The sequence below is a fragment of the Bubalus bubalis genome, chromosome 7 (genome assembly GCF_019923935.1).
Source record: "Bubalus bubalis isolate 160015118507 breed Murrah chromosome 7, NDDB_SH_1, whole genome shotgun sequence".
Classification (NCBI taxonomy): Eukaryota; Metazoa; Chordata; class Mammalia; order Artiodactyla; family Bovidae; genus Bubalus; species Bubalus bubalis.
In genome coordinates, this window is record NC_059163.1 from 92,374,381 (window position 1) to 92,398,507 (window position 24,127).

Sequence of the window (24,127 nt, forward strand, 5' to 3'; positions counted from 1 at the left end):
AGTAATTGTGCATTCTGTTTTCCCAAGATGATTGAGGAAGGAACACTTGTTGGGACTGTTTGGTGGTTCTCTGGAAGCTAAGACTTACCTGATTGTCCCTTTGAATGAAAAAGAATCCGCCCCCCCCCCCCAATACAGGGAGACATGTGCTGGGAAAAGCACAGGGCAGGGTGGGGGAGGATCCAGAAGACTAGGGTCCACTGGTGCCGTACCGGCTGCGCAGGACCCAGCAGAGTACCAGCCAAAAAAGATGGAGTTTCCCTCCTGCTAGGTCTAGTGGTACTGAGTGCGTAGGGCTTTCTGTTCCCACTGTCTTCGCAGTGACCCTGTATTCCTGGAGTTGTGCAGCGAGTGGAGCCGTCTTAAGTGCTGACAGTAGCCACGACGTGAGTACCCATCCCTGTTGACCTCTGATTCTCAGCTTCTGTCTTGGCAAATAAAAATCTTGGCCCAAATGAACTTGTGATTTCTTTCAGCTTTAATATGATACAAAGGGATACAGATATACACTGCCTATTCTTGTCACCTGGTTCTTCTTCGTAGTACTTGATGCAGTCTTTTTAGGTTTTGCTTTGGGTTTTTTGTTCTGTTTTTTTTACATACTTCTTTTGTGTCTCCAACACCTGCATCCCCATTTTGAGACACCTAGAAAGGACGCTGCCGTGTACAAGGACAGCAGCACCAGATCTCGTCTGGCACATTTTAGGTGTTAATGAATATACGCGTATGCCCACATAGACACCTGTAACCAGGTATTATAATACAGTTTCATAAATTTGTCTGTAGAAACTGAGTGATCAGTTATTCTTTCTCTCCTCATGTACTCCCCTCCCCAATATACAGCACATTGTTACTTGGAGATTCGAAGACTAGAATTAAGAATGATTATATAGGGAGTTTGGGATTGGCATGTGTACACTGCTGTATTTAAAATACATAATCAACAAGGACCTACTGTATATAGCACAGGGAACTCTGCTCAGTATTATGTAATGACCTAAATGGGAAAAGAATTTGTAAAAGAACAGATACATGTATATGTGTAACTGAATCACTTTGCTGTACACCTGAAACTGAGACATTATTCATCAACTATGCTCCAATATAAAATTTAAAAATTAAAAAAAAAACCCAACGGCAGATGGGAAATCAATGGTTATATTTTCTGTCTTAAAACTTGCACAAAGTAGCGGTGCCCAGGTTCTCACCTTGTGTGAGCAGGTAGTATCAAGGGACAGTAACTCCTGACGTCAGAGGAAGCCCACAGTTCAGGGCTGAGGACACTTGATTGGGAAGGTGCTGTGCCGAGCGTCTGTGGTGTCGGTTGGATCCTTCTATATACACAGCGGAGGTGGTCAGCAGGAGGCAAACTCTAAACCTTAGAATTGTGCTCGCTCATATTATTGAGATTTCATATTGCTTTTATTATTTGGCCACAAAAATGGACATAATCCTTGTTGGCTTTAACACACCTACTAGTACTGCTTTCGCTATCCATCTTGCAAAGTATAAGACAAGGCCAGAGCTTAAATTAAAATCCTCAGCTTCTTATCTCCTTCCCACAGGAAAGCAAATCTGTGTTGAAAACCGTAAAATTAAGAGGAGAGCAAGGATAGCATAATTTAGCAAAAATTCATGGCACCAGATTCTGAGCTATATGACTGGAGGGATAGGTCAGACATTAAGAAGATGCTGCCTGCTAATGCAAGTTCCTTAAGGTGGTGCTCTGAAAATAAGAAAGGCACATAAAATGTGTGTGTGTGTGTATAATATATATATATATATATATATATATATATATTTGCAGAAGATTTCTGCAATGCTTTACTCTTTTTAACTACCTTAAGAAAATATCTTTGTAGATCGTTTGGCAATTATGCTTCTTATGAGACTTCTTAAAGGAAACTCAAAACAGTTATTCTCAAGTATAGTTGAAATGCATTCATTTTAGCATTTGAGTGTTGAGATTTTTGCTTCCATATATAAAGGGATTTATAATAATAACATCCTCACACCCACCCACCCCCCACTTCCTCTAGCACTCTGAATTCCTTATATTTGAGAAGCTCATTCTGTGTACTTGGCACACTGTATCATTAACACTTGAAAAGCATGGAAACATTTTTTTTTAACCTTTTACACATTTATATGCATAGATGTCTGTGCAGAGGTGTGTAGAGAAAGGCGTGTGGCTTTGATAATGGTGCTCTACTTAATAAACGCCAAGGGCTATAGGAGCTGTGTGAGCTCTGCTGTTAGAGGGGAGCTGGTAATTATAAAATAGGGGGAAATCTAGCAAGGAGAGCATATCATTGTCTAAAAAAGTGTGATTTTTCCCCCCTCGCTTTTTTTTAGTTCATAAGTTTCTTTGGGTGGAGGTTGTAATGATAGGGTATAAAGAATTACTTACCATAAAGAGAATTAAGAGTTACTAGGATAATTACTCCTAATTTTCCTGAGGATGGTTCTTTCTGTTGGAACCACGTACTTCTTATACCTAATTTGTAAAACAACAACAACAACAAAAAGTGACATAATCAGTGTGTGTAGTGGGTGCAGCCATCATACACAGGTGTGTCATGGGTTCTCAGCCATTCAGATTTGTCCCTACACTTTAAGCAGTTTACTGTGTAAGTCCCTGAAAAACTGTGCATTTTTCAGGGACTTACACAAAAAAATTTTAATAATACATTCTTTTCTGGAGAAAGTGATTTCACATGTATTTTAGTCTGTAGAATAGTAACAGACTATTTAAACTAGCATGATGAAGGCATGTTTGAACTAGTGAATTAGAGAATATTTAGAATTCATTAGAGTTTATTCCTTTTAAATTCATGAGTTACTTATTATTAGATTTCTAAATAGATATTTTTCTGAGACAGCCTAAATTAGGAGATGAGTTTAAAATCAGAAACATATTGTGCATATAATTGTGTTGAATTGTGTGTGGGGGGGTAGTTTCTTTAAAACAACCCTCTAATTAGGTTAAACTGCCTTAGTCTTGTTTGTATTACTGATTTGCTTAGTTCACTTTATTGAGGGGGCAGTATGCATGGGAGATTCAACTTTAACCAAACAACAGAATTCCAAATTTCAAATTGAAGTCCAAATAAATAACCTGAGCCTTTAATAAGTGTTACTATTATGTAGTCTTAGAATTTCAAATTAAATAGTAAAATTTATTTTTAAACAAATAAGAGACATAAAATATGTTAAATATAAATGTCAACAATTTGAAGTGTTCTTATAAGCTATACTTCACATTATGCAGTTAAACCCAAGATTAGAAACTCCGTTTTATCTGTTAATACTTTTGGAACCTAGAGGAACTGAAGATGAGCTAAGCAGCTCTAAGGCATAATAAATGATGGTCATGTTTGATTGGCGAAACTATAGAACATGAAAAAATGGTATAATTTGGTTCTTAAGGATGTACAATTCTGTTTGTGTGCGCATGAGCACACGCACGTATGTGCACATGCCCAGTCATGTCCAGCTCGTTGCAACCCCATGGACCCGCCAGACTCCTCTGTGGGATTCTTCAGGCAAGAATACTGGGGCTGGTTACCATTTCCTCCTCTAGGGGATCTCCCTGACCCAGGGATCGAACCCACGTCTCTTGTATCTCCTGCATTGGCAGGCGGGTTCTTCACTAGCTTAGCCAGATTTACTGCTCTACAACTCTAGGATTATGAATTTTATAAACTAAGATGATGTCATTACAGCAAATTTATATATATGAGGTTGTTTAAAAAGTTGCCTTTTAAGTTGGAATATTTATTCATTTATCTATTCATAATGTTTATTGAATGCCCATTTTATGCCAAACATATGTAATGAATAGAGTTACTAAAACATTCATAACTTTTGCTCCAGAAACCGTTTATTGACTTTAAGCTAAGGAGATAATCCAAAAGGGGTGTAAATATGTATGTATAGAAAATTGATGTCATGGAATAATAGTGACCAATCTAAATCTCCAAAGGGGCCTTGGTTAAATAACTGATCGTTTTCTTGTTGGGATATTCATGTACTCAAGGCGTATTTAACATGAGAAAATCCTGAAAATCTTAAGTGGGTAGAGCAGATGATTTCAGTTGTTTAGGTCTGGAGATAATTCTTGGTTGACTTTTGAGGAGAGAGGAGACAGGAGCTGGGAGTCCGTATTAACTGTTGTCCTTGTGGTTACTTTGCAGTCAAATAAAGTGCCCGTGGTGCAGCCATCCCATGCGGTCCATCCTCTCACCCCTCTCATCACGTACAGCGACGAGCACTTTTCTCCAGGATCACACCCGTCACATATCCCATCAGATGTCAACTCCAAACAAGGTGAGAGCCTCGCCGCCCAGGCCTCTTTGGAGAAGGAAGAGCCTCGTTTCACCAGTCCGAGTGACCTCACCGGTGCCTCTGCTCATGTCGTAACACATTTGTAGGAGATAAGAGTAATTTATTTGATAGCAATTTTTTAATAAGCATACAAGAATTTGTTGTTGGCCTTTTCTTTTTCGGGATTAAAAAAAAAATAGTGAAGGGTCATTTTCAACGTGAGAGCTCTGAAGATCTATGATCCCAATATAAACCGATATGTTGTGAAAATATATTACAAATTCAGTCCTCAGCGCCCCCTGCCATATTCATTTATTTCAGCATGTACTACGTATGTGTTGATGATAGTACTGGAAAAAAAAGTTAGAAAAGGGACAAAGTAGGAGGTGTTTTTCTTCAAATGTTATATTTTTGAGACTTGTGATTTCCTTTGGTTTCAGTAATATCCCTGTTGTGTTTTCTTTTCTTTTGGTTGTTTCTCAACAAAAATTATATTTAAAGTACAAAGGGTTTCCCAGGTGGCGCTGGTGGTAAAGCATCCACCCGCCAATGCGGGAGACCTAAGAGACACAGGTTTGATCCCTGGGTCAGGAAGATCCCCTGGAGGAGGGCATGGCAACCCACTCCAGTATTCTTGCCTGGAGAATCCCATGGACAGAGGAGTCTGGCGGCTACAGTCCATAGGGTCACAAAGAGTCAGACACGGCTGAAACGACTTCACACACACACACATAAAGTGCAAAACCATTTCTGTCTAAAGTCAAAACAGACTAAGTGTTGGTCGCTCAGCTGTGTCCAGCTCTTCATTACACCATGGACTATATAGCCCACCAGACTCCTCTGTCCATAGGATTTTCCAGGCAGAAATACTAGAGTGGGCCTGCATTCAAAGCAACATGGATCTTATTTTGCTTCTTTACACTGTTACCAAGTTCTGCTTCTGTATCGTTTACAGGGAAACATACATCATAAGAAGTCTCAAAAATCAAAATGCCTGTTTCTAACCTGAGGCGTTGAGGGTTGGTTTGGTTGTTGGACGGACGCAAAGCACAGGTTCTCGCAGCCTTCTGGTCCCAGCATCCTCGGGCAGACCTTGAGAGAGGGGCAGTGTGTTCACAGGGGAGCCCTTGCTCTCTTCATGCACATACACATTTGGACCTCAGCAGGATCTTGAGGTGTTCAAAATGAAAGGTCCTGTGAAGCCATGTGAAGGCAGAGAATGTAAAGGGTAAAGGGGTCAAACATGCCTTCTCCAGCACTTCTCCCTTTTGTCCAGCCCTATCTTTGATGGATCGTGAACAACAGTATTTAGTAAGTGTGTAAAACAACAGTGAAGTTCAGAGGTTGAGTGTTTTTCCCACCTCTGTGAACACTTTTAGGTTAAATATGTATCATCTTCATTTCCCACCTTTATTAAAAAGATGACTCTTTGACAATTTAGTAGGACTTTGCTTGCTTGGAGCCCCAGTACATCTTCTTAGAGAAGGCAAGACTCCTTGTGGCAGATGTTTCTGGGTTTGTCTCTATTTTATTCTCATTTCCAGCCCTTTCTCTCCTCTACTTCCTTTTGTAAATGACCTCCAAATAATCAGAAACAACAGAGGCAGATCTGTGAATATGTAGTGAGAAAGGAAACTTAAGACAAGTGTCTTAGGAGGAAAGCTGAGTTTGAGAGGAAAGCTCGAGAATATGACCTTGGGTGTGGCAAGTTTGAGGTCCCTTTGGGATGTCTGAAGGGAAATGTACAGGTCACAATCCCAGAGCAGGCCCTAAGCTAGAGATGCACATCTGGGGACCATAAAGATGCAGATGACAGTTAAAGATAGGTGTAAAAGCCCCAGACAAGCTATTATCAAAAAGAATCCAAGAGTATGTTTTATTTAGTTTTAAACTATTTATTTACATAACAATTACATAGTATTTACCTTATCCCATTCCCCATTCAGAGCACTATGAAATGAATTTATTTAAAAGAATAACATAATAAAAAATTTTAAAAGTAACACACGATAGTTCAGTAGTTTTTCTCTCACAAATTCTAGGAGAGTTTAGTTTTTAAAACAGAAATTTTTCTAACTGGCTACCAATTACAGTTGCATTTTCTCTTCTATTTCCATATTTTACTGCTACCCTACCTTGTTTTACCTTAATAATTGTAATTTATCATTACTCCTCAAACCTTTTCTTTAAACAAACTTTTCAGAACTAGAGAAGGGACTAGTGGGCATGACCAGAAATTGTCTGCTTGTAATTTCTTTGAAATATTTTGTGCTAAAAATCTGTGAATTCTACTCTATAATACTGTTTGCTTTTGTTGTAATATAAAAATCGTGTTTTTAATTACTTTTTTGTCATAGACTTAATGTATCCCATCACTATGTAGGTAGGGGAATATAAAACCTTGGTTTAAGAATCAATTTACATGATCTTGAGTTTATATCATTCCACTTGGGTACAATCATCACCAAAAAATAAGTATGAGGGAGAAAAGTCTAACACTTACCAGGTCTCTTGCCTTTACTCTTCTCTCCCCTGCCTGCCTTTTGGTTCTATCATGTACAGCTGGTTACAGCATGGTGGTACTAAGCTGCTGATTTCAAAGTTCCTGGGAGGCTTGTTAGCTTTATCCCCCAAAATAAAAAAAAAAAAGAAACTCATGTTCATACTCTAACTCTAGTTGGGCTTATTCAATAAATATAAACAGTTTGTTAGCAGAGCCCATTCTTATTTTTAAGAAAATAACTTTAGGTTAATTTCCTGTTAGGAATCACACTAGTTTTTACGCATGTGTGTTGGGGTAAAGTAGTGGGTGCAGGTGTAGTTCCAAGAAGAAAGGAAGCTAATATCCATCATTTTGTTCCTCTCATTGTGTCTGATAAAAATGTTAAGAGGAAGAGCTTTTAGGAAATACTGGGTTTATGTACCTGTTTATGTATTTGTGTCCTTGTAAATAACAGCAAACACTCAACACAGCACTTACCAGGTACTTTTCTTTATTATATATGAATGCATGTACTTCTCAGAACGACCTCTATGTCGTTTTTATTCTGATTCTGCAGAATAATAATTAAATAACTTCCTCAAGAACATACAGTTAGTGAGTGGCAGAACTGCTGTATCCGTGCAGTCTGACACCAGAATCATTTTAGCTGTATTTATAAAAGTTAAAAAAAATTAAGGATGTATTGCATATAGCCTCCAGCATATGTGCTGTGCTTAGTCACTCCGTGGTTTCCAACTCTTTGTGACCCCATGGACTGTAGCTCTCCAGACTCCTCTGTCCATGGGGATTCTCCAGGTAAGAATACTGAAGTGGGTTGCCATGCCCTCCTCCAGGGGATCTTCCCAACCCAGGTCTCCCCCATTGCAGGCAGATTCTTTACCATCTGAGCCACCAGGGGATCCCATATAATAAATTCTCAATAAATACTTGTTAAATAAATGATGTGTAGCACAGGAGTTTGGAGAAGGAAATGGCAACCCACTCCAGTGTTCTTGCCTGGAGAATCCCAGGGACGGGGGAGCCTGGTAGGCTGCTGTCTCTGGGGTCGCACAGAGTCGGACACGACTGAAGCGACTTAGCAGCAGCAGCAGCAGCAGCACAGGACTTGGTAGAGAGGCACACACTTTTAGGAATCTTTGGAAACGGGATCTTAAGACAACAATGAGCTATTTAGAAAACACAGATCCACTTTCTTCTGCTCGTGTAATGACCTAAGCCATACCACGTGTGTGCGTGCAAATGGCTTATAGTACTGACCCAGCGTGGGAAGTGTGTCCCTTTGTTTCACTTGTTCATGTGTTTAGTCACTCAGAATTGTATTCAGAGCCTTCTCTGGGAGACAAGCCATGGTTTGATACACAGATAAGGGAAAAAATGTTCTCTTTTTTCCTAGCAGTGTATAAGCTCACACAGGAAATCATTTGCACAAACTCACTGTAAAACATAATGAAGAACATCTTAAGTACCATGTTAAAAGTACAAATAAAATGTTGTAGATTCTAAGAGGAAAGATTTCTCACAGCAGTAAGAGTTAGAGAATAGTTCATGAGAGAAAGTTATCTGAAATATGAGTAGCATTTTAATAGAAACAGTCAAATTAAATACCCAGCACAGGAACTAGCATGTAGCAGGTGCTAAGTAAACGGCAGTTCCCTTGTTTGTTTTTAAGCAGTAAAATCAAATCCAAATATGAAAAAAAATTATGTGTTTTGTTCTGTCAAGTTATTCCTACAGCAGATCACAAATGCACTGTTGTCAGTGTGCGTAAAAACACAGGTAGTGTGGAGGGCAGGTTTCCAGCTCCTCTGCTCAGAGACATGTGACTGAAAGCAGTTTGCTTCTCTGCCTCCCAGAGATAAGATCCCAGGACAAGTCATATTTTTTAGGCACCTAAACAATCACTTCATCTCCCTAACAAAGGGGTTAAAGTAGACCATTCACACAATTCAGCCTCTAATTATGATTTCCAAGCTCAAGTTTCCACAAAGTTCCCAATGTTCTTCTGTGTTGGTCAGGTTTTTCTTTTCAAGACTGAGCAACCCCCCTGCAGAACGAGAGCTGTGGAGAATCTGGGATGAGGGAGGCAGCAAGTTGGAGAAACTGCCCTATGATTCTGCTATGTCAAGAATCACTACAGCAGGCCCCCTGGTGCCCCTGCCTCCCCAGCCCTAAGTTAAAACAAATCCCAAGGGCTCCTCTGTGATCAAAAGAAGCAGTATTGACAGCTTTTTTATAAAGGGAGATTTTTATGGTAACTCTGCTAAAGTGAACTTCCAGCTTCCATAAAAACAGTTGCCAGGGGCTCTGCTTCAGTGAGAGAGAGTAGATCCACAGAACTGCCTTAGGTCCTATTGTATGCAATGCTTTTGGTGCATTGATGATATTAAGGAATTAAAAAAAATACTCATTAAATTTGAAAGTGATAAGAGATCAAAAAAGAAGATTTTAGACTCCTTTTAAAAACAGCAAAACCTGAGATGATTTCATGTAAACTCCGTCGAAAGAGATTAAAGACCTTTCTCCTTCCTAGCTACTTCTTCTAAGAGTTAAAGAATAGTTTGTCCTAACCTCAAAGTCAAATTAACATCAACTTTGAAGACAACACTTCTTAACGCATTCCCATATGCTCAAGGCCTTCAATATCTTTTAATATCCAATTGAAATTCACAGACATTTTGAATAGTAAAAAAGCAGAATACATAAGGAACATCTTCTGTATACTCACCTGATTTTGCATATGAGGCAATATAATTATAGCCACTGAATGTATATTCAGGTTGTTAAGCCTGGGGATATATGTTTATAGAGGATAATGCTCTTTTAAAGCCAGATTAACTGTGTAAAGAAACTCCTGTGGCTGTCTTCTGTTCAGAATCACTTTCCCCCAGATATGAACGTAACGTTTTGTTTTGCGTTTTTACGTATGCACCGTACCCCTTCTTTCCAGTACCCAAGGTAAGATGTAGACAGAGATGTCAAACGGGACTAGGATTAGGCGTGTTCTCTGGGTGGTTTCACAGCAGCAGGGTAGTGTGCTCCAGGGAGTGTGAGCTTGAGAAACAGTGTGGCACACTCGCTGTCTGTGGAGTACAGCTGATCCAGACCGGCCTGACCTCGGAGCCCAGGGGACTCAACCCAGTGAAGAGCCCCGGTTGGAGCTGCAGTGCCAGAGACCAGATGAATCATATCACGTGCGACCATTATGGGGCTGCAGATTATTTCCAATTAATCTTTGATCCTCTGAGGTATCACATTTCCCAAATCTATGTGCCCATAAGGGAGCCAGTGAAGATCTGAAACGAGCGATTTACCTAATCCTTGAACACCATGGCAGGCCTTCTGCTTATGAAGTGCTGTCGTTCTACACAAAAACAGTTGTCTCCCATTTTCCTGACCGGCGTGAAATGATGAGCGCAAGCTTAAGTAGTTTTACAGTCTCGTTTTGATGCCTTTTTACTCGCAGTATATTTACTGTTTTAGGAGCCCCTCAAGAGGTACTGCCTTCAGACGTGTTTTCTCAGATGCTGAAATCTTGAGTAAAGATAACAAACTGACTTCTGTTAAATCAGAAAAATAAATATTGTCTCATTCTACACCTTAAGTTCTAATGACATAATGCATTTTCTTGCCTTTCTATTTCTCTCAGAAATCGAATGTCCTGTGAATCTGCCTCTCCATTGTTCTTTTTAATAGGCATGTCCAGACATCCTCCAGCTCCCGAGATCCCTACGTTTTATCCCCTGTCTCCGGGTGGTGTTGGACAGATTACCCCACCTCTTGGCTGGTAAGATCCTTCTTGCAACCTGCAGCCAGGTGTCTGAACATATATCTTCTACTCCCCGTTTATGGAAATTAGCTTTATGAATAATAACACTTGTGGAGTTGAAGAAACTTCAACACATGAGGTGCTAACTTTATTTCATTTCAATTTAAAAGATTAAAAGACATACAGACTTTGAAATGGACTGAGTCCGTTTGCTAATATGTGTAGAAAATGACTGTGTAGCATTCGCTTTGAAGCTTATAGTTTTATGGATTCAATTTGTGGCTCTGGGCATTTACTATGCCTGTACAAAGTGTTCACTGTGGTCTTTCTTTTCTAGTTCTTTATGAACAACTTATATTTTTGAAGCACAACCTTAGATATATTGAATATCGATCTTTGCTTATAAATGGGCAAGTGACGTAAATGGCAAATAACTGTAACAAATGCAAAAGCATCTTTTGAACTTTAATAAAGTAAGCCCCAGTTTGAGTTCAGAGGAGTGAAAAACAGACAAATGGACTTTATCCTTTCAGAATCCACATGTTCTCTATTTTGTTGTTTCTGAAAGATCCATACCACTGTTTTCCGGTTTTTTTTAATTATAAAGGTAAAGGAAAAGAAATGTATTTAGGGAAGAAAGAATCACTTCATACAGTGGAGCCTATTTTTATCATTTTATTGTTAGTTAGCACATAGCTTTCCCTGCCCTCACTCCCATCCCTCTCGCCCCACTGCTCACTCCATGGACGAAGGGCTGCACCTTCAGCAAACGTTTTCTCTCCTCTCTTTCCTGACTCTGCGTCCTTACAGACCCCTGGAGAAAGCCCCAGTCTCCCTCCCTCACATCCGTACATTATCTCTTCTTCATAAGGAGGGCTTATCCTGCCATGGATATTCCAGCTTTCTCTCTTCTCTTTAGCATTAACTCTCGCAGTCAATAACTCTGTTTGAATTTAATTGATTATGCAAACACTTCCAAACCTGCATCAATTATTCTGTCTGAACTTAGCTACTTAAGGGCAATAATCCTGGTCTGAGTTCCATCAGTGGCATCTGGAAATAAAGACTGTGTAAATGAAAAATGTGACATGTAGGAAAAACAGGGAGAGATGGAATTCTTAGAGCAGAGACAAAATAACTCCAATGAATTGATCTTTTATTTCTTGCCTGCAGCATGGGCGTAAGGGTGGGAGGTGGGGTGCAGGGTTTTCAAAAATGTGTTCATTTTTATATAAACTTTTATCCTCCTTTCTTCCCTTCCCTGAAGTTCTCAAAGATTCTGATAAAGAATACATTATCCTAAAAAGAATAGTTCACCATTCTTAGGTTCTGTTATATTCAGTAAGAGCTGTTTACACACCTACTTTGTTTAAAGCATCAGTGGGGCTGGAGAGGGGCAGGGGCAGAAAACGAGTCATCCATGGACTGCAGTGGGAGAGTTCCTTCAAGGCACTAGTGATGCTTTGGGTGGGCGGAGGGTGAGGAAGGGAGGCAGTTGGGTGACTGAAGCAGTACCCCCTTCGTAACACGCCCCAGATTCTGGTTGAGGGCCTCCCTTCATCAAACTCTGGTTGCTGGTTGGTAACTCATGTTTTGTCATTGATGGGTTCCTCTCTTCTGTGACCTCAGGCAAGGTCAGCCTGTATATCCCATCACGGGAGGCTTCAGGCAGCCCTACCCATCCTCACTGTCAGTCGACACTTCCATGTCCAGGTAGGTGGAGGTGGAACCGGGCGTGCCAGGACAGGCTGCTCTTGCGCGCTTGCGTCTCGTGCGCCTCTGCTTGCCTCTCGGCCCAGCGGGTGCACAGCTCAGCCCGCGTCTGTCTGCGCAGGGTGCCTGGCTCCCACACTAGGCGTCCTGGGGAGTCCCGGTAGGAGCCAGACTCCACGCCCCACAGCACCAGCCACACCCGTCAGGCAGACGGAGCCAGCCCCGCCGGAGACCGTACCTCCTAAAGACTGGACCGCCCCCCGACGGCGGGAGGAAAAACGTCCCCAGAGGGGACGTCCTAGGAAGAGCTTGTTCAATTCCAAACATGCTGGGGGTGGGTCAGCGGGAGAATTAAGACTGGCTTTTTTTTTTTTCCTGTGGGGAAGGGTGTCTCAGTTTCATGTGACGGTGTCTGAAAAGGCCCAGATAGTCTAGAGCCTTCCTGGCCCGGGGCCGTGAGAAGAGAAGGAACGGGGCCTCCGGCTGTCAGGCCGTCCGGGCTGTGTGTCCTCGTGTGTGAATCAGGCCCCGTGTGGACGTAGTGGTGTGAAGCTCCGCGAGCTCTGCTGTGCCACACCGCTCTGTGTAACGCTTTTGCCTCTGGAAAGGACGGCTTTTGTGCCCTGTGCTTGATGTACACACACATTTGTGGTGTATCATCTGTGTGTTCAATGTGGCTTTTTCAAGGGAGCTAGCATTAACATGCTGGAAGTCAAACTGTTGGGTTAGTAACTGGTTGTGAATCTTAACTTTTTTACCTATGTATGAAATTTGCAGTTTTCTTTGGTGAATTTCAGCTTTTTCAAAAATCATTTTATTCGGTAAATTGTACACCTAACTGGTTGAGAGGGAATGAAATTAATACCCTTCCTCCAAAATATAGTTTATACATATATTTTAACATTGGATAAGAATTGTGTGATGATAGGATTTTCTCATAGGCAAATAACCAGCATCACGTATTTTTACAAATTGTCCATTTAGCAAAGCATCATGATTCGATTGAATGTTTGTATTTTTCCCATGCCTCCTTAATTTTTAAAGATTTGTTTCTGAAATATTACATATCCAAGCAGAGTCCCTTCTTTCCTTCCCAGAAGAAGGAATTAACTGTACAGACGGTGATGAAAGACCTGAGAATGTTTTTTGTTGAACTCTACATGTTTACTTTAAAACAGTTTGAAAGCAGAAATTTCTAAAGCATATCCAAATTTATCAAAGAGCTTGTTGAAAGTACTGTCTTTGTTTTATTTTCCTTGCATGGCAGTTTCCCTCCTTTGTGTTGAACGGTGGTGGATATTTTGAGATCTTTTAAATGCTCTATAAGCATACTCTGGGAAAAAGCCTTTATTTGAGCTTGTGTAGTTTTTACCTTGAAGCAGAACTGTATCCTTCCCTTTAATTAAATTCTTCCCCTTAATTTTGTTATCAATTTTCCATGAGGCTAGATCTCTCAAACACTACCTTCTTTATGTGTAGAAAATTATTTGGAATGATGCTGATGGCAACCTTATTAAATTAGAGACTGAACAAATCTTCCTGTCCCTTGTCTTCTCAGTCGCTCTCTCCCGATATTAGGGAAAAAGCCAACAGGAGAAGACTTAATATGAAGGTCCACTCAGGGATGTAGACAGAGATTTTAAAATATGATGTCTTTAGATTTTAAAATCATTTTAAAAAGCTAAATCTTCATAAAATATTGTATTTCCAGTAATTATTCTTACTGAAATTCTCTGAAAACTGCTTTGCAAGAAAAGTGACTCACTTTTTTTTTTTTTTTTTACTCCTATTGCCTAGAGCCTTCCCAGGAAAAATGCCAGATTCCACCATTAGCTTGAAAAAAAAAAATCTGTTCGGTGGTGTGTAATTATAAATATTTTCCACCTGACTACAGAAAGGAAAGAAATTAATCATCAGCCTGCTCTTATAGTTAATATGTCTGTGTGTGAAGATGTGTTTTTACTCTCAGCCAATAGCAGTTAGTGAGTTGTTTCAAAATTCCAACCAGCTCTTGTTACAGCAGTACATTTTGTTTTCTCATCTTTCCTTCTTTCAGGTTTTCTCATCATATGATTCCTGGTCCTCCTGGTCCCCACACAACTGGCATCCCTCATCCAGCCATCGTAACGCCTCAGGTCAAACAAGAACACCCCCACACTGACAGCGACCTAATGCACGTGTGAGTGCGCCTCTCTCTCCACCTGTGAACGCCTTATGGTACCAAGGACTTAAACCCCACAGTTTCTCCTTTGCTGTTGCCGAATCGTACCCCTATCTGTTATCCTGAAAGTCAGTGTAGCTCCACCCTGAAAGCTCTGCCCCTGAGGACACCGAGCAGCTTGATTCTCAGTGCTCTGATTTGGTTCTGAGACGGAAAAGGAGCACAGCTCTCAAAAGATGAAGGGAAACTCACTAAAGAGAAGTGATCTTCAGAGCAGAGAGACTGAAGAAATGGAGCTGTTCAGCCATTTAGTGCGAGGCTTTAATTGGGTTCCCACTCTTGGGGAGCCTGAGAGTGAAGTAGATTGGGGGGTTCAGTGCATTTCCTTCTAGAAATACAGTCACCCTGCATCTGCATCAGGGCTTTGGAAGCACTGAATTGAAAGGAAGGGGGCAAACCAAAACCCAGGATTTCCTGTCGGACCAGGGTTGTTGCAGGCTGTTACAGCGCAGCTGAATTCTCCCAAAAGATTAGTAATTAATTGAATTTCTTAGTCTAGAGTCTGTACTGGAACAGAAGGATGCGGTAGCAGGGAGCATGTGAACATTGTCCATAAGACCCCTGCAAGTACAGGCAAATCCAGCATGCATTTGTCTGGGGGAGAGAGTCTAAGGTTTCATTAGCTTCTCAGAGGAGCGCTGACCCACCGAAGTTAAGAACGCCAGTTCTAGAGGAGGACTGACTTCTGCACTGTATGTTCAGCTTTTCCTAAGGTGACCAGGGAGCATCTAAAATCTAGATGCAGCATCTGCACAAGCCCATATAGGTAAGCTTTCGCAAACCAAAGGATCCTTATGTATCAACAGTAGATGAGGCACTCATTTAAGTAGACAGTGTCCTGGGGGCTTATAGAGAGTTCAGAGGGTGGTCCCAGCCTGAGGTGGACTCATGAAATAAGCGGATGCTCTGCTCCTCTCCTCCCATCTCTTCCTGATTCGTCTAACCCCTTCCCCACTCCCAACTTTTAGGAAGCCTCAGCATGAACAGAGAAAGGAACAGGAGCCAAAAAGACCTCACATTAAAAAGCCTCTGAATGCTTTTATGTTATACATGAAAGAAATGAGAGCGAATGTCGTAGCTGAGTGTACGCTAAAGGAAAGTGCAGCTATCAACCAGATTCTAGGCAGAAGGGTAAGTAGTGGGATGGTATGTAAATGTTTATGGTAACCATGGAACTGGTTCATTAACAGCTGCCCAAATGCACTTACACATCAGGTAGTCATAGAATCATCTGTATAGTCACCAGTCACTCGGGGAGTAACAGAGAGAACATGACAACCTTTAGGAGGAATGATATAATGCATTGTATCAACAACTGAGATTGTGTCTGGTACTTGGAACATTTCCTGTAAATGATAACTCTTTTCCTATTATCATACGTTAGATGAGTATATCTTGAGTGTCTTTTATGTGCCAGGCAGTGTAGTAGGCATTGCATAATTATTGCTGAGTAAAATAGATGTAGTCCGTGCCTTCACAGATCTTGAAGTTTTGTGACAGGATACTGATATGAAATAATTCCCTATTACATATATATAATTAAAATTGTGATAAATACTGTTAATATGAAGAGCAAGAATCAGAGAATAATGGAGGTGGGGTGGGGCTTGGGAATGGCCCCCTGAGAAAGTAGTTGAGAGATGAGTGGGGGTTAACCCCTGATGAAGGGGGTGAGGTGGACTCTCCCCACATGAAGCAGTGTGTGTGTGTGTGTGCGCATGTGTGTGTGCAGACTCTGAAGCAAGAAAGCAGCGAGCTACAGCAAGGCCTGTGGGGCCAGCCACGTTTCTGGATAAACCCTGGCAGTCAGCAGTGGCTGCTCCTTCCAAGACGTAAGCAGATCATTCTACCTTAGAGCTTTACATAGAAGAATTGGTGTGGGCCGGAGAAGTCTTAATTCTAGAAGCATTGTTCTCTGACTCTCCAGGTGTACATGGGCCAGGTTTCTCGATTGCCCTCCTTTGCTGTTGATGTTGTTGCTTCTTTCACCCATGCGGAGGTATTTTTCTGAGCACCTGTCATGTCCCAGGCACTAGACTTATAGCTAGAACAGATACTCTTAGATTTCTTTGTGCAGCCACCAGCCCAGAGATGAGTCAGTCCTTCCCAGTACTTTTCTCAGGGTTAAAATGGGTTTAGTTGGGTATCTGAAGGGTGGTGGAGAAAATTGGAATTTTTCTCATTGAAATTGCATTTTACTATAATTACATTGAAGTTTTAGAAATGCTTCAGCTTAACTTGTATGATGCTCTTCATATACGTGTGGTGACTTCTTAAAATATGACCTTGTGTATTTGTTTTTGCAAACTCTCAAGAAATTCATGGTTTGCAAATGAACATTCAGGAGAAGGAAGGTCTTGACAACCTTTGTGGGACTTAAAGTCATGTTTTAGCTGTTGCTGATGAACATTTTCATCATGTTTGTTAAAAACCTCATACATTTCAGCATCCATGACAGAAAACATTAGGAGATTTCCAGTCCGTGTGAAGAAAGCAGATGGTGGAGAGCAGGCGTTGTTGAATTATAGATTCCTGTTGGATGGCATAAAAACGCAGCTATTTCCAATCTTCAAGACACCAGGGTTTCAGGGGTAGGATGTGGTGGCAGATTATAGCTCTTTTGGTGCCCTGTGTACAATACTCTATCTCCCTGTGGATTCTTAAACACTTAATAACAATAATTACAATGATTTTCAAAGCCAGATCATAGCAGATGAGTGATTCCCATCATTTTTTTTCCCCCTGAACCTTCAAAAGAAGAAATTAGAGGAAAAGAAGGGTTCTTTTTTTAGCTTGTGTAAAATCTTATTTTTTTTCCCCCCAAGTTAAAGGTCCATGGTCCTCCAGTGGGATTTATTTTCCTGCTCAAGAGAGTTAAGGATATGATATGGATGTATGCTTCCTATTTTTAATGCACATTTCCAACAGTTGCTACTTTGTCAGCTCCCTTAACAATCCCCAGATCAGAGCATGTGTCCTAAAGGATGGTTCTCATTTAGGGTCTCCCTCTGTCTTTGATTTGGACACCTGTTTCTATTTATAGGTTTCTGAGATCTTTGATTAAGATCAGGTTTTTTTATCCTTTCATAACTCCCCTCTGGCAGGATAGTTCTTGCTAGTTCTTTAAAGTTCCTAGCTTTAAAATCATGAAGTTTTACACTAGGATAATTAGAATTCTTAATAGTGGAATTGAAATTCATGCTGGAACATTTTATCTTTTGATTTTTACTCACCTTTATCTCTAACATAGAAATGTTTATTCATATGAATGACTCAGTTTTCTTCTTCATACTATAAATAATAACATAAATATTATTTTATGGTTTTTCTTTTCAGACCTTCTAGACTATTGAAGTCCATTTATTGCATATTTAGTGTCAGAATTTCTAAATCTTGGACCTGTGTTAAGTTTCTTCAAATGGGTACTTTCCCAACAACTTGATGAATCTTTCAGTAAGGAAAAGAGATGGAAAAACGTTTTTAGTCAATATGTGTTTCAGAAATGCCTGTTGAGATCGTCTTTCTAGCTTGCATCAGACTTTACTTTTGTTTTCAACGTAAAACTTTAATATCATAATTTTACTGAACTGTTTTACTCTAGTAAATGATGCTTCGTTTGTGAATTGCATTTGTGAATTGTAAATCCCTGGGAACTAAAAGCAGTTGGAAAGGCAGGTAAGCAGTTTAGTTTGTGGTCTGTTTTTTCACTTTGAATTTTGCTCAGTTTTGTTAGCTGGGGTCTTATCAACCTAAGTTTCCTGCTGGAACTGAAAAATTCCTGCTTGTTTAACCAGTTGTTTGGGCAGAAGACCCAACCTCCATATGTATTTTGGGAGATAAGTTTTATTTACAAGTCCAGATAAAATATATCTCTATACTGACATATTGCAGTAGTATGAGAGATTATTGATCAAATGAATGAACAAATTTACAAAGTAAGACTTCTTATCTTTTTTTCTTCTTAGTCTTCTTTTTGTTCCTTTTTGATAATGCTTTGCCTCTTGCCAATCATGTTAGCACCAGAACTATCTAAATACGAATGAGGAGTCTTTTTTTTTTTTTTTTTTAAGGTAGGCTGATCTCTTCCACTGTGCCTGGTGTGGCTTTTTCTCCCCGTGAAGGGCTCTAGGTCAGAACCTCAGGTTTAGAGAAGTGGCTTCCCTTGTGGCTCAGCTGGTAAAGAATCTGCCTGCAATGCGGGAGACCTGGGTTCGATCCCTGGGTTGGGAAGATCCCCTGGAGAAGGGAATGGCTACCCACTCCAGTATTCTGGCCTGGAGAATTCCATGGACTGTGTAGTCCCTGGGGTCACAGAGAGTTGGACACAACTGAGTGACTTAAACTTACTTTCACCTTCAGTGGACAGAGGCAGTGTGACTTTTGCTGCCTCAGCTTCCACTGCTCCCCAGACATGCCTTCTTAGACTCAACTTGACTAATTGTGATTACTCTGCTGGTACAAAGAATTGTGTCTCAGGTAACTCCTTTCAGGTTTTGTACTTTTTCTGTCACCTCCCCATCTCCCCTCCCTCCTTCCCCCACCTTTTTTTTTTTTTAAAGAAAAGTATATTATTTGATTTGCCTGTAGGCTCAGGCCAAGTCCACTGAGTGTCATGGTTCTTAACTTTACACTCTGCACTTTAAAGCAATTAAATCATTGTCCTATCAACTTAGAGGCTCTGGCCGTCAAGGGGCGGTTTGAAGGAAGTGGAATCCGTTGCCCTGCCTGTGGGTCCCACCACCTCTGGGCCGGAGGCTGGAGGGGAGGTCAGGATGAGGCCACAGGCGCTTCGGTGCTCTCTTTGAGGTGAGGTCCCCTCCTACCAGGGGCAAGGGCAGCAGTTGTTTGTGCCCTTGAGGAGGCACGTCCCCATTGTGCTGTAGGGCCTGTGTCCTGACCACTGGACCACGGTCCTCGAGCACAGCCTCTTGCTTACCGGCCTCTCTCCCTCACTTGTCCTTCCTTTCTCCAGTCCAGTCATACCTTTCTTTCCATAAGTAAAACAAGAAGAGAGTAATTAAAATCAGTATGCACAGTAGACATGAATGAGAAAGAACCACTCAGCCTTTAACAGGAAGTGAAATGGAAGCAGTTATACTCTAGAATTGGGAGCGCTGGAGTGGAAGCGAGACTCATACAGAGTGTGTGCAGGCGCGAGTGGTGTGGGCTCTGGCCCATGCCTCCTGCAGCCACTGCCCCTGTGCCATCACCTCTGGCCAGTGGGTCCCCCAGAGTGCAGCCAGTTCTCTGGGAGTTGCTGACAACAGACCCTGGCATTTGGGAAGTAGGAAGACGCACTAGGAAACTGCTCACAGGGGGCCTGGGGTACACACACAGGGGGCCTGTGTGTGTAAACACACACAGAATGTCAGTGTTGTTGTTCAGTCGTGCAGTCGTGTCCGACTCTTTGCAACCCCATGGACTACAGCACGCCAGGCCTCCCTGTCCCTCACCATCTCCCAGATTTTGTGATGCCATCCATCCATCTCATCCTCTTCTCCTGCCCTCGATCGTTCTCAGCATCAGGGACTTTTTCAGTGAGTCACTCTTCACATCAGATAACCAAAATAGTGGAGCTTCAGCATCTGTCCTTCCAGTGAATATTCTGGGTTGATTTCCCCTCAGATTGACTGCTTTGATCTCCTTGCTGTCCAAGGGACTCTCAGGAGTCTTCTCCAGCACCACAGTTCAAAGGCATCAATTCTTTGACATTCTGTCTTCTTTTTTCTTCTTAGAAGAAATGTAGTAGCCCTCATAATCAGCAAAAGAGTCTGAAATGCAATTCATGGGTGCAGTCTCAAAAACAACAGAATGATCTCTGTTCGTTTCCAAGGCAAACCATTCAATATCACAGTAATCCAAGTCTATGCCCCAACCAGTAATGCTGAAGAAGCTGAATTTGAATGGTTCTATGAAGACCTATAAGACCTTCTAGAAATAACACTCCAAAAAGATGTCTTTTTCATTATAGGGAACTGGAATGCAAAAGTAGGAGATCAAGAGATACCTAGAATAATAGGCAAAATTGCCCTTAGAGTACAGAATGAAGCAGAGCAAAGGCTAACAGAGTTTTGCCAAGAGAACACACTGGTCATAGCAAACACCTTCTTCCAACAACACAAGAGAAGACTCTACACATGGACATCAGCAGATGATCAATACCAAAATCAGATTGATTATGTTCTTTGCAGCCAAAGATGGAGAAGCTCTATACAGTCAGCAGAAACAAGACCGGGAGCTGACTGTGGCTTAGATCATGAACTCCTTATTGCCAAATTCAGACTTAAATTGAAGAAAGTAGGGAAAACCACTAGACCATTCAGGTATGACCTAAATCAAATCCCTTATAATTATACAGTGGAAGTGACAAATAGATTAAAGGGATTAGATCTGATAGAGTGCCTGAAGAACTATGGATGGAGGTTCATGACATTGTACAGGAGGCAGTGATGAAGACCATCCCCAAGAAAAAGAAATGCAAAAAGGCAAAATGGTTGTCTGAGGAGGCCTTACAAATAGCTGAGAAAAGAAGAGAGGCTAAAGGCAAAGGAGAAAAGGAAAGATACACCCATTTGAATGCAGAGTTCCAAAGAATAGCTAGGAGAGATAAGAAAGCCTTCCTCAGTGATCAATGCAAAGCAATAGAGGAAAACAATAGAATGGAAAGACTAAAGATCTCTTCAAGAAAATTAAAGATAACAAGGAAACACTTCATGCAAAGATGGGCTCAATAAAGGACAGAAATGGTATGGACCTAACAGAAACAGAAGATATTAAGAGGTGGCAAGAATACACAAAAGAACTATACAAAAAATATTTTCATGACCCAGATAATCACGATGGTGTGATCACTCACCTAGAGCCAGTCATCCTGGAACGAGAAGTCAAGTCGGCCTTTAGGAAGCATCAGTACAAACAAAGCTAGTGGAGGTGATGGAATTCCAATTAAGCTATTTCCAATCCTGAAAGATGATGCTGTGAAAGTGCTGCACTCAATATGCCAGCAAATGTGCAAAACTCAGCAGTGGCCACAGGACTGGAAAAGGCCAGTTTTCATTCCAGTCCCAAAGAAAGGCAGTGCCAAAGGGTGTTCAAACTACTGCACAATTGCACTCATCTCACACGCTAGCAAAGTAACGCTCAAAATTCTACAAGCCAGGCTTCAACAGTACATGAGCCATGAACTTCCACGATGTTGAAGCTGGATTTAGAAAAGGCAGAAGAACCAGAGATAAAATTGCCAACATCCATTGGATCATCAAAAAAGCAAGGAGTTCCAGAAAAACATCTGCTTTATTGACTACGCCAAAGCCTTTGACTGTGTGGATCACAACAAACTGTGGAAAATTCTTCAAGAGATAGGAATACCAGACCACCTGACGTTCCTCCTGAGAAATCTGTATGCAGGTCAAGAAGCAACAGTTAGAACTGGACATGGAACAACAGACTGGTTCCAAATAGGGAAAAGAGTACATCAAGGCTGTATGTTGTCACCCTGCTTATTTAACTTACATGCAGAGAACACCATGAGAAACGCTGGGCTGGATGAAGCAAAAGCTGGAATCAGGATTGCCAAGAGAAATATCAATAGCCTCAGATACGCAGATGACACCACCCTTACGGCAGAAAGTGAAGAAAAACTAAAGAGCCTCTTGATGAAAGTGAAAGAGGAGAGTGAAAAAGTTGGCTTAAAGCTCAACATTCAGAAAACTAAGATCATGGCATCTGGTCTCATCTCTTCATGGCAAATGGATGGGGAAAACAGTGGAAACAGTGGAGACACTTTGATTTTTTGGACTCCAAAATCACTGCAGATGGTGACTGTAGACATGAAATTAAAAGACACTTGCTCCTTGGAAGAAAATCTGTGACCAACCTAGACTAGACAGCATATTAAAAAGCAGAGACATTACTTTGCCAACAAAGATCTGTCTAATCAAAGCTATGGTTTATCCAGTAGTCATGTATGGGTGTGAGAATTGAACTCTACAGAAAGCTGAGCACTGAAGAATTGATCCTTTTGAACTGTGGTGTTGAAGAAGACTCTTGAGAATCCCTTGGACTGCAAGGAGATCCAACCAGTCAATCCTAAAGGAAATCAAACAGCTCTGAATATTCATTGGAAGGACTGACGCTGAAGCTAAAACTCCAATACTTTGGCCACCTGATGAGAAGAACTGACCCATTGGAAAAGACCCTGATGCTGGGAAAGACTGAAGGCAGGAGAAGGGGATGACAGAGGATGAGATGGTTGGATGGCATCACCGACTTGATGGACATGAAATTGAGCAAGCTCCAAGAGTTGGTGATGCACAGGGAAGCCTGGGTTGCTGCAGTCCATGGGGTCACAAAGAGTCGGACACAACTGAGCACCTGAACTGCCTTCTTTATGGTCCAGCTCTCAACAACCATTTTTGACCATGGGAAAGACCGTAGCCTTGACTGTATGGACTTGGTTGGCAGAGTAATGTCTCTGCTTTTCAACACCCTGTCTAGGTTTGTCATCGCTTTCCTGCCAAGAAGCCATCGTCTTCTGATTTCATGACTGCAGTCACTGTCCACAGTGATTCTTGGGAGACCTAGATGAGGAAAGCTATTTCCACCTTTCCCCCTTCTATTTGCCACACAGCAATGGGGCTGGATGCTTTGATCTTAGTTTTTTTAATATTTAGTTTTAAGCTAGCTCTTTGACTCTACTCCTTCACCTTCATCAAGAGGCTCTTAGTTCCTCTTCGCTTTCTGCCATTAGAGTGGTATCATCTGCATATCTGAGGTTGTTGATATTTCTCCTGCCTATCTTGATTCCAACTTGTAACTCATCCAGCCCAGCATTTCTCATGATGTGCTTGGTGTATGGTTTAAACAAACAGGGTGATAGCAGACATCCCTGCTGTACTCCTTTTTCGATCTTGAACCAGTCAGTTATTCCATACAGGATTCAGGCTGCTTAAGATCCCAAACAGTGCCTTGCAGTTTTGCTTTGTATGATTTATAGATATCTGTTACCTAAAGGGAAATGGAAAATTTGCAAGGTGTCAAGTGCTACATTCTGCAAATTAGATCGTACAGTCTGAAAGTGTAGATGTCAAAATAAATTTAGGCCATGCTCCTTGTTTTCCATCAGAAGACCAAAACACAAAGTGCGCATGGTGATTATACAGTGTTATCTGCGTTCTCCCTGTGGACAACTAGTGTTTCTACAAGTGTGAGGAGAGGGTGAAGAGACGGAGACAGACTGACTTTTGATGTCCTGCTTTATAGACAGGATCATATGATGAAGGTTTCAGATTCCTCATATGACAGAGTGGGAGAGTGTGCATGTGAGGTGAGGAGATATCTGTGTTGAAAAGACCTGTGGAAATTTTGCATTAATAAATAGCACTTGGACTCAATGGCAGAATATGCCACAAACTATGAAAAAGGGGTACATTGGGTGTTGAAGCTTACTGGTGAACATTCCCTTTAACTGGCCCTGGAGAAGAGAAAGGCTGGGCAAGAGACCACTTCATTTTGGGTACTTGGACAGGTTTCATGTAATGTGAGAGCAGGACAGGAAAACAAAAGTTGGAATCTCATTGCAGCCACCAAACTCCAGATG

The 24,127-nt window shown here is 41.4% G+C and overlaps 1 protein-coding gene across 8 annotated transcripts in view; it reads left to right on the forward strand.

The window, feature by feature from the left end:
• The window catches only part of LEF1 (lymphoid enhancer binding factor 1), a 95,501-nt gene that overhangs the window by 52,147 nt on the left and 19,227 nt on the right, over positions 1-24,127 (forward strand). For 5 of the 8 annotated variants that reach the window (XM_006061871.4, XM_006061870.4, XM_025290319.2 and 2 more), the window contains 5 exons: positions 4,197-4,329; positions 10,523-10,613; positions 12,225-12,308; positions 14,365-14,487; positions 15,498-15,660. In XM_006061871.4, coding sequence (XP_006061933.1) covers positions 4,197-4,329; positions 10,523-10,613; positions 12,225-12,308; positions 14,365-14,487; positions 15,498-15,660 — 594 coding nt within the window. Of the gene's footprint in view, positions 1-4,196; positions 4,330-10,522; positions 10,614-12,224; positions 12,309-14,364; positions 14,488-15,497; positions 15,661-18,130; positions 18,205-24,127 lie in introns of all 8 variants that reach the window. The other 3 variants (XM_006061873.4, XM_006061872.4, XR_003110684.3) reach the window with 2 other exon arrangements.